The sequence below is a fragment of the Prionailurus viverrinus genome, chromosome B4, assembly GCF_022837055.1.
Source record: "Prionailurus viverrinus isolate Anna chromosome B4, UM_Priviv_1.0, whole genome shotgun sequence".
NCBI classification, from domain to species: Eukaryota; Metazoa; Chordata; class Mammalia; order Carnivora; family Felidae; genus Prionailurus; species Prionailurus viverrinus.
In genome coordinates, this window is record NC_062567.1 from 73758532 (window position 1) to 73772782 (window position 14251).

The following is a 14251-nucleotide window of genomic DNA, read 5'->3' on the forward strand; positions in this document are numbered from 1 at the left end:
TTGGAGCAACCAGTGCAGGTTAGAGAAGTCAGAAGATTTGGAAAGATAATAAGGTGTCAACAAGATAAAACTGATAGAACATTTAATATATTTGGACATATTGAGAGGATATTTACCCACGTAAGTAGTAAAGATAAGTTATTAATAAGGACATAGGAAATTAAGCAAATGGACAATTAGCCACAATAACTGATTAACCTCCAGAAAAGCAAAACATTGTGCAAGAAAGGAAACCGTATACTACGTAGTTCAGCGTCGACAGGGTTTGTAGTCTTAATAAGGTAAACATTGAATATTGATTAATTCACAATTATTGACAACCAGATCAAAAGGAGCCAGGGAGTGGGTGGAAGAGAAGTGTGTGTGTGTGTGTGTGTGTGTGTGTCTGTGTCTGTGTGTCTGCGCACACATTCATGCCCTTGATTTCCATCTCTCTCCCAGTTTGTTTTTCCCTCTGACTGCCATTTTATTTTCTTCTTCTAATGTATTTCCCATGCTTTCAATAATGCACACATATTAATTTTATAGTCAGAAAAGAACCCCCCCCCCCCCAACACAGCTTATTACGAAGAAAAGGTTAGGAATGATGTCTCCAAGCATCCTCAGTTCCCCTTCTGAATTCACTACGGACTCAGCGTCTGTAAATTTTTCTAAATGTTATTTGAACCTACTTACATTTTCGGCATGTACCACTGCCTGGGCATAATGAGTTTCATAAGGTCACCCTACTATGCAAAGTATCCTTCCATAGAATCATAGAATCCTACCCTTTCCATTTACATCTTTCAAACCCAAGGGATTCCCTACATTCAAGAATTTTGTAAGGCGTGTTGAGGATAATGTGGCTGAGGCAAGGTCTGTGAAGGGAACAGTGGGGTGGAGGCCTGGAATGTTCTGGGGTTAGCGGAGGCAGAGGAGCTGGTGAAGAAACCTAGAAGAGAAGATGAAGAACCCCACCCTTTCCCTTACTAAGGACATGAAGGGAAGACAGATCTGTCAGGCTCCCTGGTATCTACAGGATGAAGTCCAAAGGGCTTCTGAAACATGAATATGCACATGACTCACCTGAACCTCTTGTTAAAATGCAGATCCTGATTCAGGAGGTCTGGGGTCTGGACTTCTGACAGGCTCCCAAGTAATGCCAAGGCTGCTGGCCCACGGAGCGGCCTTGAGTGGCAAAGATGATCCACAAGGTCCTCTAAACACTGGCCTGTTTCTCCAGCTTCATCTCCTCCGCCCACTCCCCTCCCCATTCTAACATCTCTACTCCAGCCACACTGAACCACTAATAGTCCCTGAATAGGCTGGGTGGGAGCTCCATGTCCTTGCACATGCTGTTCCCTATGCCTGGCATCTACCCCCCGTACCCCGGCAATTCCTACTTTTCTGAGACCCAGCTCATGTGTGTCCTCTTTTGTGGGACAGCACCACACGCTCTTCTTCAGGAAGAGTATTTTCCTCCCTCTACCTACGTGAGTCTGTTACTGCCTTTATCATACAACATTGCAATTTTTTTCAGTTACTCGGAACTTACTGAAGGAAGTGACCATGTCCTGTCTTTGCGTCCCCAACTGCACGGTGCTGGCAGCTAAATAAATGCCACCTAACTGAATGAATGCTTGGTTTATAAAGAAGGAATAGGTTCTCAACAATGTACAGTTGTACCAAGAGGACGAACAAAGTAAGACCCGGGAAAGGATACTTCATGCACCAAGTAGGTGATACTTTGTCACTGTCACACTGCCAATTTCCTTTCCATCTGCCTTCCCTTCCTCCTTTCCTTCTTTCCTATCATTCTTCCCTCTTTGTTGTCTATTTATTCTTTGAATTTTTCTTTATAGTATAAATGTTGTTTTTTTTTTGAGAGAGAGGGTGCAAGTGAATGAGGGACAGAGAGAGAGGGAGAGAGAGAGAGAATCCCATAAAGGGGAAAGAGGGAGAGAGAGCAATTGGGCTCGTGCTTACTCAAAGCAGGGCTTGAACTCACAAACTGTGAGATCATGACTTGAGCCGAAGTCCGACACATAACCGACTTAGCCACCTAGGCACCCCTATAGTATATTTTATTATCTGAGTTATGTAATTTTTCAATACAGAAAAATGGGTAAATCTAGATAAGCCACCAGAAAAGACCCAAAGTCTTATTCATCACCTGGAGATGACCACAATGAACATTTTAATGTATATCCACCTAGATTTTTTTCTTCTTCGTAAGCATACATAAAATATATGTGTGCATCTGTATATTTGATCAATATTAAGCAAATTAATGTTTTATGTATTACCCACTGAGCTTCAATGGAGCTATAGTCTCTTTTGGAGATAACACCGAAAGCCTACATTTCAGAACATTTTAAAAAATTTTAGATCTCTTTTGTATTAAATTAAACATTTTAATTCCAGTATAGTTAACAGTGTTATACCAGTACCAGGTATATGGTATAGTGATTCAGCAATTCTATATATTACTCAGGGCTCATCATGTTAAGTGTGCTCTTTATCACTGGTTCATTGCAGAACATTTGTAAGGAATACAAGCTAGTTAGTTTGTGGAATATCCCTTGATTTGGTTTTGTCTAGCGTTTCCTCGTGTATCAGATTCAGGCTTTGAGTTTTTTGGTAGAAATTACGTAAGTAGAATGCGTCCTTGATAATACATCATGCTAGAAGAGGCACACAATGTCAGTTATTGGGCCCTTCAAACACACACACACACACACACACACACACACACACACCAGGCCCTTGTTCAAGCTGTATCCTTTGTCTGAAAGGCCCTCTTTTCTCTTGCCTGCTTGAATAAAATGGTCTCATCCTTTAAGATCCAGCTCAAAGTTCTCCAAGAAGACTTTTCTAACTCTTCATCTAACTATGCTAGCGTGGCACCTACCACTTTACAGTCACTTTCCTGTCACCTCCATACCACTACGCTGAGTTCCCTGAGGACAGACTCTCTGTCTTAAGGTGGTAGACATGTGCTGTTTTTGGCCGATTGGCATTCAACATTCTCTGGGAGCCACACTCTGATTATCTTTTGGGGAAATATCCCTCATATTCCCTATCCCCATCAGTGAGTGCAGCTCAGGGATGAATATATGATCCGGGTCCAGTCACTCAGCCCATTCCATCCCAGTGCCATAGGGACTGGTCCAGTGAAGAGCTTCTGAACCAAGGAGGTCCCGTTGGGCTCAACCAGGGCTTCTGCCACAGCTGCTGGCCAGGGAACTCACGGAACTCACACAAGAGCACTTCCATCACATTCCATTGGTCAAAGAACGGTGGGCATTGTTTTAAACTGCTCTGTTCTACCCTCTGGCCTCATGTCCCTCCCGAGGCCCCCAAAAGTTTCTTCCCACTACAACATCAGGCTTAGGTTTGAGGTCCAGAATCACATCTAAATCAAGTCTATGCGCATGTGAAGCTCCTCACATTTGGTTCCTTAGGTAAGGGTGTTCTTAATCTGAACTAAAGACAAGTTATTTACCCCCACCCACCTACACACACACACAATGTACAGGAGCTGGACAGGCGTAGGACAACTACAATAGAGGCTCTGGCTCAAAAGGGAGAAAGGTGAGGTCCACCGCAGACATTGGTTATAGCAATTGTGAACTCCAGCTGGCTACCTGTTACCAGTTCCTTGACTAGGGCCCAGTATTGCTCCCTGGCAATGATCACCTGTGGCTCTTAACTCTACCCTCTGGCCTTCTGGTTTTGCCTTTGGAGTCACTTTCTTTTCTATAGGAAATAGCCCATATTACAGCTGAGTAGTTTTCTCAGCCTGCTTCCTGCCCTTAGAAGTCCAAGAGTCCAAAGGCCGCTTTTCACTTTGTATTATTTCTCTCCTTTGCAGGCTGAGCTGGTGGTGCTTCAACCAATACAAGTCTTATATATTCTGTCTTTTTGCTATGAATCTCACTGGAGTTCACTTCATCAGACAACTCTCACTCATAAGTCTCTCTGAGACAAGGCCCCCCCTGTCTTGGGCCCCCAGTGAGGCTGCCGAGGGAGTCTCTTCAAGATCTTTAGAAGCAGAGCGGCTGTGCGACAAATGCCTTGAAGACTCTAGGAGTACTTCTGTCTGTTTGAAAGATTCCATGGAGGCACCGTTTTAGATCTTTCTGAGGGCTTTTTTAAAAAATTAAATGTATTTATTTCAAGAGAGGGAGTGTATATGTGAGCAGGGGGTGGGGGCAGAGAGATAGGGAGAGAGGATCTCAAGCAGGCTCCATGCCCAGTGCAGAGCCCAAGGCGGGGCTCGATCCCTTGGCCGTGAAACGGTGACCTGAGCTGAAATCGAGACTCAAATGCTTGACCCACGGAGCCACCGAGGTGCCCCTCTGAGGGTTTAAGAGGACCTTACAATCATACTTCTGGCCTCGTCTTCTCCAGGAGACTGGGTTTTCCTGACAGTGTCCTGGGTTTGATCTTTGCCATGGGGCCCTTTATTATATTGAGAATTCTTAGCTAGCTCGAAAGACTGTCATGGCCTTTTTATACCTCCTCCAAATTCTGCTCAAAAACGGAACAATTTCTTCTTTAGCTTTCCTCTCACTATCTGTTTCTTATGATACGAAGCCAAAATAAGACAGTTGACGCTTTCAACGTTCCGCCTGGAAATCTTTCTAGCTAGCGACATCAGTTCGTCAGGTATTTTTCTATTTTTCAAGTTAGTGCAGCTAAAGTCTTGCCGAAGTTTCTACCATGACACAAGGGTCTTTGTTCCTCCAGCTTCCAAGTACATTTTTCTCAACTTTCCCTTGAACTTTCACCTGCAGTCTCCTTCTCCTTGAAGCCCGTCTAGCCTTCCCTAACAGACTCATTGAGGTCTGGCCGGTGTCTCCTATTACCTGGAATGCCCAAGAAATGGCAGATGTTTTAAGTTTTCCTATGGCAGCGTCTCCCTTCCAGCAACCAAACTATGTTGCTGCAGAGCAAACTACTTGGAACTTAGTGGCATTAACTATTATGCTCGTGGTTTATGTGGATTAGGAATTGGGATGAGGCATACAGGGCATGGTTTGTCTATGCTCCGTGATGTCTTGGGCCTCAGCTTGAAAAACTCAAATGGCTAGGGGCTGAAATAGCCAAAGTTAGGGGATCTACTTCCAAAATGGCTTCTTCCCTCACATGGCTGCCACTTGATGGGCATGGCTGGAAGACTGGACCAGCCGGGTCTCTTGGCTAGAGCATCTAGCCTCCTTAGCATGGAGAAAAAGGAGCTAATAAAGAGGCGTAGAGCTCTGGAGGGACAGGATAAGGCTCACTTCTTTTGGCAAAGTTTTCCCAGAAAAGAAACCAGAGATCTTGGAGAAGGTTTGGGGTTAGTAGGCTGGGCAGAAAGGATCTTTGTGTGTATGAGTGTCTGTGTGTAGGGGTGTGTGTGTGTGTGTGTGTGTGTGTGTGTGTGTGTAATCAGCAAGAGGGCAAACATAAGTTTGCTGGGAGTAGCCAGGCTTGAGTGAGAGCAGATGACATATGTGAAGCGGACCAGGTCAGCTCAGCTCTGTCATTTCTCCAGCCTAACTTAGGAGCCTGGGAATGTGAATGAAGAGCCTTGGTGCGAGGACCATCCCCAGGGGTTGTGGGTGACGGATGTGCTTGAAGGCCACCGCTTGAGACAGTAGCTGCCAGAAGGGAGCGGATGGTATAGTGGATTGTATAGTGATATCCAAGCAGAGATGTTCAAGTTCTAATACCCCGGTATCTGGGAAAGTGACCTTTTTCAGAAATAGGGTCTTTGTAGCCGTAATTCAAGACCTTGAGAAGAGATCATCATCCTGAATGTAGGCTGAGCCCTAAATCCAGGACAGGTAGCTTTATAAGAGAAAGGAGAGGGAGATTCAAGATGCAGAGACACAGGAGCAAAGGTCATGTGAAGACAAAGGTGGAGATGGGAGGGCAGCCACAAGCCAAGGAAATGATTGCTAGGAGTCGCCCGAAGCTAGAAGAGAGGCATGCAATGTGTTCTCCCCCAGAGCCTCCAAAAGGAACCAACCCTACTGATCCCTTGATTTCAGGCTTCTAGCCTCCACAACTGTGTGAGGATAACTCACTTCTGTTGTTTTCAGCGACCAGTTTGTGGTCATCTGTTACTCCAGCCCTAGGAAACGAAGGAAGAAGAATGAGTGGGCCGAAGACAGACCCAGTGGGGCTGAAGGGCTGGCTGGAAGCTGGAAGAGCTGAGGGAGCCCCGTGTTGCCGACCCCGCCTATGTAGCCGGCCCTCCCTCCCTTTCCACCAGTCTGCAAGGCTCAGCCTTTCATACGCTCTAGACCCTGACTCAGAACCTCACTCCCCTCACTGTTCCACATCTCAGCACCTGCTTCCCTGCCAGGGATGCTGTAAAGAGCGTTTACTTGGGACCATCAGCTGAGTAGTCAGGAGCTGTCGTCTACGTCTTCTGTTCTGCAACACCGTTTTCTCCCTCTCCTATCTTTGTTGTCTATGGAAGTGCTTAGTACACAGCGAGTGCTTAATACGTGTTGTTCATTCTCTCTTCAGGGTCCCCTCAATGTTGCCCTGCTCGTTTCCCTGCTAGAGCTGAATTTATACCAAAACCTTGTCACAGAGGAGGAGACTGTCTCCCACTGCTTCAGTGTGGTGTGTCCCCCTCCCACACGGCACCCTCGGCCCCAAGTTCCCTGAAGGAACTCGGCAGTGTAATCTCCACCCCACGTGCCTTCTGGTCCCACTCGCAGTCACTAACTCGTGTATAAACTTGGACAAATCACTGCACCTTCTGCTCCTTAGTTTCCTCCTCAGTAAAACCAACGGGTTGGCGCAGATTCATTCATCCCTCCGTTCATCCAAAAGGCATTATTGAGACTATTGGCCGTAAGTCCTGTGGATTCAAGGGTGAACAAGACACAGTTCATGCCTTCAAGGAGCTCAAGTGTCACAGAAGGAGATAGAAAGAGCGACTAAAATGTAACCAGGGTGGTACAGGGCAGGGGGGCTCCTAGGAGCGGTGAGTGAGGGTACCTGGGGGAAGGACTGAGAAAGGCTCCACAGGAGGGGTGACTCTTAAAGCTACTGCTCCTGGAGATCCTTCCAGCTACAACATAGGCCCTCCTTCTAGAGGAACAGATTTTGGGTCAAAATAAGGAAGCATCTTCTAACAGAACGACGCACAAAGGCTTCCCTGGAAGGTTCCCTATCTGGAGGCACCTTTGGTAGGGCTGTGACAGGTCCAGGGATCCCAAGAGCCTCTGCAAAGGGTATATACGGACAGGAAGATCAGTGTTTCTTTTTCCACATCAAGATAAATGTGGAGATTTAATTCACACTTAGCTATGCTGGGAGAAACAGCTCTGGTGTGAACTTTTCACATTGAATCTGAGTTAAACCTCACACACAGACTCCCCGGCCATCTGAGGCGACAAGCAAAAGGCAGGCCGAGGAAATGGTTCAGGTGTCATAATTTTATTCTTATCTCCTGTCAGTCACGGACCAGGAAGGTGAGGCCAGGGAAGGGAACAGGCGCGGACCCTGGGAAACTTGGAGGAGCTGAGGCCAAAAGGACTGTGTCTGGCGGTATGTCTGCCCTCAGTCACTTGGGAGAAAGCTCTGGCTGCCGGGTGGTGCAGGGTGGTGTCCAGCAGACAGGTGAACAGTGTCCCAGAGATGTGACGATGCTTGGACTAAAGGGATCAGTCGGAGGCCGAAGAGGAGAGAGGTCTGAGAAGAGCCGAGAGTGAAAACCAAATCCTGCCTGAAACAGGCCACACACAGCCCTTATGCTTCTTCCCTGCAGAACCAGACCCTGCTTTTCCTCAGGCGGCCACCGAGGGGCAGCAAAGGGCTTGTGTGAAATCCAGCCCCCCCCCCCCCCCCCCCCACCGGGCGAGCTGATAGCTCCTGGACTTGTCCCCAGGAGGCTGAGGGAGCAAGAGGCAGAGGCTTTTAACATACGGGTATCTGTTGGATCTTGACTCCCCTGAGATTCCTGGGCTTCCACGGGCAACACAGGAGCCACACATGCACCTGGGAATTGGGGCAGGAGTCCGGGGAATTCCCTGTGCCTCCCAGGCGCCCAGCTACAATCCCAGGAGATCTCTTGATCTGTCTTCCTCCGACTTCATCACAGATGGTCAGATTCCTGGCTGCCTCCAGCTCTGTAAAATCCAACTAACCCTTCCTGGGCCCAGCCCCACCCTTGCCAAAAATGTATGGGGCCAGCGGTCTCTCCTCTCTGCAGCTTGTGGCACCTGGTCAGCTCAGGTTTCTCCTAATCCCACATTCCTGTAACACCTTCCCCCACCCCCTTCCTCCTTCCAAGGCCCATCCAGGTGTTCTTGGGGCTCTTTCTGGCCTTGATGCAGCGGGGACGAGGGCACCGAGCCCTGACTCTGCTGCCAGCTCACTGTGTCCCGGATCCCTCCCAGGACCCAGAGCGGGAGACTGGACAGCACACGCTGCTTTGAGAATGCCAAGTTGCCCAGTCATGTTGTTTGTTGCTGAGGGCTTACCTCCTCCCCCAAGCTTTTGGAGCCCAGCCTTGGATAAGCTTCTCAATCCTATTTCTGCAAAAACTGTCCCAGGAAGAGGAGGACTTGGACAGGAGGATTCTGGGAAACATGACCAAGGCCCAGGCTGAGAATAGCAGCCAAAGAGTGGGGGAGTGATGTCTCTGGAGCTAGGACCAGAGCTCAGGAGAGGAAGTGAAGAAAGGTAGCAACTGCATAAGGAAGTCAGTGCAAGTAAGTGTTCTGGCACCTCTCTGGCCATGGTCTTCCATCTTGCTGATACGAAACTAATCACAACTTAATACCATGAGCCATCGGCAGTGAGGCCGTGCATCAGAAATCAGATTCCGGTTTCCCATCTTGTGCCCAGAAGGTGGCAACTACAGAGTACAAAATTTGATGGTGGTAGTTGGGGAGGGGGAGGCCAGGGGCGGCACTGAGGCCAACAAATCTCCAGAGCTGTCAGGGCCTGACTGCCCAGTCTCATTCCAGCCCCAACCTTGTCTGTCAGCTGTATGACCTTGGACTCGTTACCAGTCCCCGCAATCGCCTCAGCTTTTCCCTCTGCAGTCGGTATATGCAGGCTACTCCCTTTATAGGATTGTTTTCAAGGACTGACTTAGACCAGCACAGAGTAGGCATCCCAGCCATGCTCCCAGTTGCCTTTGTCTCATCCACCAACACCACCATCTGTTCTTGGTTCCCTCTGTCCTCAAATACCCAAGGTGGAACAAAATTTCAAATGCTTCTGCAGTGTGTTTTGGAAGCTGGCAACAGGAAGGGCGGAGAGGGAAGAGTCAAAACAGACAGGTAACATACCTAGTCACTCCCTCCAGGAGCAAACAGAGCCCCCAGCACAGGGGAGAGAGGCGAGCCCTGGAGGGAGAGGCCAAGGGAAGGTGCAGGTATCTGAGCCTCCCTGACTCCACCCAGTAACTTTCCACTGGCCCAGAGTCGGCTGCTGGGTGCCGGCTACACACTTCCCCCAGGTGTGGCCCCCTGGTCCCCTCCCCAGCAGGGCCTGCAGGGGGCCGGGTGGCTGACGCACACCCTGCTGGAGATCGCAGCCGCCTGGAGGCTGATAAGGAGACCCGACTTCATCACATGGGACCAGCTGGAGGGATTGGCCCTGGCTGTTAGCATCAGCTGAACAGCTTCCAGATTGGAGAGATAAGGAGATAAGGAATGGAGGGGGCTTAGGACTCTGGGCTGAATGGCCGGAGAAGCCAGGGGGAGGGACATGGGGGCACTGCCAACTGAGGCCTCAGGAGGCCTGGCAGCAGATGGGGGAGAGTTTAGGGAATAAGAAGGGCACAAAGGCCGTGGGGCAGGGCAGGATTCCCTCCCACGGGGACTTGTTCAGCAGCTAGAATAACCCTCCCTCTCCAGGAACATCCAATCCTCTAGGGCCCAAGCACTCCACTCAGCCTCAGGCGTGGGGTCGGGGGCAGCCCAGGGGATCAAGAGAAGAGGATGTGGGAATATGGGTCTCAGTCCTGCCAACCTCAAACACCCCCAGGGAGATGAAGGTCTGGGTGAATGGGTGCTACTACAGAGCCCACGCCTCTCGGCAGGCTGCTGACTCCCACCTCCCTTACAGCCCCAGGACAGGTAAGTCCCCACTTAGGAGCAGAGCCCCCTGTCCCCACCTCCTGCCCCAACAGTGCTCCATCATGGCCCAGGAAGCTAAACCAAGGCAAGTGCAGATGGCGCTGGTATCCTGTCCCTCTCCCATTGCCCTTGGCCCCAGGGCTCAAGTGCCGAGAACAAGCTGCTAGTCCCAAAGCTCAGAGAGGACTGGCAGTCTGGGACAACCATTTGGTCCCCCCACATCCCCCCACCCTGCAGAGCAGCCTCGCCTCGTTGCCCAGCTGTCCTCCCACCCCCTTCCTTACAAGGGTCAGTGCCTGATCTGGAAGCAAAGAAGGGAGGAGTGGATTGGACACAGGACAGTGTGCCCCAAGGTCACACAGCTGTGGCAGTCTTAGGAGGAACTCTGGTGGGGTGCAGGCCTCAGTCAGGCTTCCTGGTGTCCCTTTCCCACATCTGGAATCCTGTCGGGCTCCTCCCACTCGTTCTGTGGGTCCTCAAACCCAGGGGAGCCTCCAGCCTTGACTGTCCACTTTGGGAGATGTAACTGGGGGGAAGGGGCAGCACAGGGGATGGTGTGACCTCAGTTCCACAGGGCCCCTGGTGGTTGGGTACAAGCTGCAGAGGGTGAGGGTGTGAGTGTCGGGCTGAGGGGAGGCCACAGGATGGGCTGGCAGCTAGTTTTATATCTGGGCTTGCAGGAGCACAGGGAGGGTCAGAGGACCAGCAAGGGGGACATTCTTTGAAGGAAGGAAGGAAGGAAGGAAGGAAGGAAGGGCTCCTCATTCCCGGTTGGTGCCAAAAAGCTGCAGGAAGAAGGTGAAGATGTAGATGATGTCTAGGTAAATGTTGAGGGCTCCAAAAATATACTCCTCAGGGCTCAGTGAGTGGCGTCGGTTACCCATCAGCAACTGGGTGTCAAATGCCAGGAACTGCGGGAAGGGGGAAAAGAAAGAAGTCAGAAAGTCCATCACTCTGACACTGACCAAGGGGGCCCAGTGTCCCCACCCAGGCCCTCTCTGATTTTGTTACCATCATGTACGGTTTGGCCACTCAGTGACCCTCCTGGAGCAGCCCGAATCTGGAACTTTCCCAACACCTTCCATCTCTAATTAACACCTGTTTCCCAAGCACCTACTATGTGCCAAGCACGGGGAAATAGTAAAGAACAAGACAGACAAGATCCCCGACCTCATAGAGCTTAGAGTCTAGAGGGGAACTAGTTATTAGTATGAGTGTAACCAAAGAGAAATGCGAAGTGCCACAGGGGGGTGGCCGGTAATAAGGAACCCGACCCATGTGAGTTTGACAGTGAGCTTGGGAAGGCTTCCTGGAGGAGGGGACCTTCAAGCTGAGGCCTAGTCCTCTCACCATTGCTTCAGAGCCCTGCCCTTAGAAGATGAGGGAATGCTTCATGTAACAGTGAGGAGAAAACAGGTACTTCTTCTGTGTTTTGCAGAAATTAGCCCATTTAGTCCTAATAACGTTCCTCGAGTAGGGATTATTCCCAGAGGAAATCGAGGCCCAAAGATATTAAGTTCTCGCCTGAGGTTACACAGCTGGGAAGTAGCAAAGCGAGGATTTGAACCTGAGCAGGCCGGCACCAGGGCCCCCACGCTTAGCCATTCTGTTCCACTGTTCATGGGCAGCACCAGGGGTTAATGTGTCTCCTGCCAGGAAACACTTTCTCCCCAGGGCACCTTCTTGGCCTCATGGACCAGGAACAGTTATTCCCTTAGAGGCAGCTCCTCTCTGCCACCCTGCTGCCCCCTTACCAGACCTTCCTACTGTCGACACTGATTCCTACTCCTCCCACTTAGCTATTCTCTGGGGTCCAAGAATAGGAAGCAGAACAGCCGCTAGAAATGGCATATGACACTTCCCAGGCATGGTGTAGTTTTCTGGGAGAATGAAGCCAAAAAGTTCCACTAGCGACCCAAAGGTTATGAGCCACTGGTCGACCTGGGATTGGGATTCTTAAAATGCATTCACATTCTTGTTAACCGGGCTGTGCCCGGCTCTTCCGTTAACTCGTGTGTGGAAGACCTGTGTTCCTTGGGTCCTCTGGAACGTTCATTAGGCAATAAATACGTGTAGGGCAAGAGTTGGTGCAAGCGATTTGCTGGCAGAGACAACACCATGTCTGCCTTCTGGGCTCACCGCTTAGTGGGGAACACTTCCAGACGATTGCAGTAAAACTCAGAGGGCACCTGGGGTGGCTCAGTCAGTTGAGCGCCAGACTCTTGATTTCAGCACAGGTCATAATCTCATGGCTTGTGGGATCGAGCCCTGCATCCGTCTCTGTGCTGTCAGTACAGAGATGCTCTCTCTCTGTCTCTCTCTCTGCCCCCCCCCCTTACTCTCTCTCTCTCAAACTAAATTCATAAACATTAAAAAAAAAAAAAAAAGAAACCTTGGTAAATTCCATTATGAGGGCTGCTTGAGCAGGAGGAAGGTAGCACAGGAGAGGTGACATTTTGCCTGGGCCTCAAAGGATGAGTAGGAGTTTGCTACATAGAGAAGGCATGGGGAGGCGCGGGCCATGGTATGAAAAGTGAGGAATTCGGTGCGGCAGAAGCAGTGAGTCAAAGGGACAGAGAGAAAGGGACTAGAGCTCAAGGGCCAGAGGCTCCAATACGGAACAGCTCCAGCATGGGGGGACATCAAGGCATGACCCCCTCAAAGGTGGGGAGGGGGGGTGATTATGAGCACGGGCTTGGAAGTCTGCCCGACCTGGACTGCAGCCTCAACTCTGCTCCTCACTAGCTCTGGGACCCTGGGCAAGGCAGCCTCCCTGAGCCCAGGTCTGTAAAAGGGAGTTGAGTGTGCTTGCCTCCTGAGGCTGTGAGAATAAGATAATGCACACCAAGTGGCTGGCACGGTGCCTGACACGTGGTACGAACTTAATGGACGTGAGCTATTAATGTGGCTTTATAGTTGTTACATGCAGAAGGAGGGGTGCCCCCTTGAGAACACGTGTATGCTGCTGCTGAGAGCCAGGTGTCTCCAACAGCTCATCCAGGAGGCGGAAATGTTACTAGGGGACGCTACGCAGCCTTAACAGAAGGAACGCGGAGAGCCACAGCCAGGGCTGAGGGGGGGTTGTGCCAGGCACGTCAGGCTCCCTGAGCTCAGCAGCATTGAGGGAACAGTGCATGAGACCGCAGGACTGGAGTCGGACCGCTCGGGTTTGAGTGCCGGTTCCACCCCTCAGTAACCATCACCCACTTGACCTCAGTGTCCTCCTCTACCAAGTGGGACAGTAATAATGACCACACTATGGCATGGTTTTGAGGGTAAGTAGATGTATGCGGCCTCAATGCTTATTGTTCTTTCGTATCCTGTCACTTCATTCCACTCGGCTCCTCCTGAATAGGATTCAGATTCTCACATAAATTTGCCCTCTAAAGAGAGAACGCGCAAGGAGAGGGACCGACTTGAATGCTACAGGCTGCTTAGCAGTCATGCTGCCAGCATAAGTTAATAAATTGCTGATCTGGCTTATCAATCAGTGGCTTGCTTGGTTGATTTCTCAGAGCCTGGTCACCCCTGGGTGAGCTAATGAAATTGACTCTCTCAACCTAGAAGGCTCGGACCCAACCGGGGCTGGGGGGTGGCTCCTCCAAGGAGCACCCACCCAGGAGGCCTCCTACAGCAGCCAGCAGGCTTTGCTCTTGGAAGGAAGAGGAATGAAGTGATTTCCGCCCCTGCCCTTGGCCTATAGCCACGGATGCTTATCTACGTGGTGCTCTCTGGGATAGCCTGCCCCAGATTCCAATACCATTGCACCTGTCGCTGCAACCTCATGCCTGCGAGTCAGCTGCAGGCTTTCCCTCATTTAGTCCCACCAATATTTACTGAGCACCTACTATGTTCCAAGGAGCTTGCCTTCAGAGAATTGACAGTCTAATGAAAGCAAATTATCAGAGATTACATTATGAGCATGCATTCATTACAGGGGCAAGTAGCCCGATAATCTTGGGTGTTGGTAAGCATCGTTAACTAACGTTTTGGTTGGGAGTGAATATCTTGGTTATAGTTAACATCTGGCAGCTAAGATCTCAGCTGGTTTGACCGCTGACATCTGAAAGGACACGGGTACTTCCTAGAGTTGGTGGCCAGCTGAACACAAGAGGAGGAGCATGTGGGAGGAGGAGCATGTGGGAGGAGGAGCATGGGTTAGGGGCAAGAGG

At 50.3% G+C, this 14251-nt stretch overlaps 1 protein-coding gene across 1 annotated transcript in view; it reads right to left on the minus strand.

The window, feature by feature from the left end:
- Positions 1 to 14251, minus strand: part of FAIM2 (Fas apoptotic inhibitory molecule 2) — a 45648-nt gene that overhangs the window by 4203 nt on the left and 27194 nt on the right. The window contains exon 12 of the mRNA XM_047868554.1: positions 10364 to 10990. Coding sequence (XP_047724510.1) covers positions 10841 to 10990 — 150 coding nt within the window. The 3' untranslated portion in view covers positions 10364 to 10840. The remainder of the gene's footprint in view (positions 1 to 10363; positions 10991 to 14251) is intronic.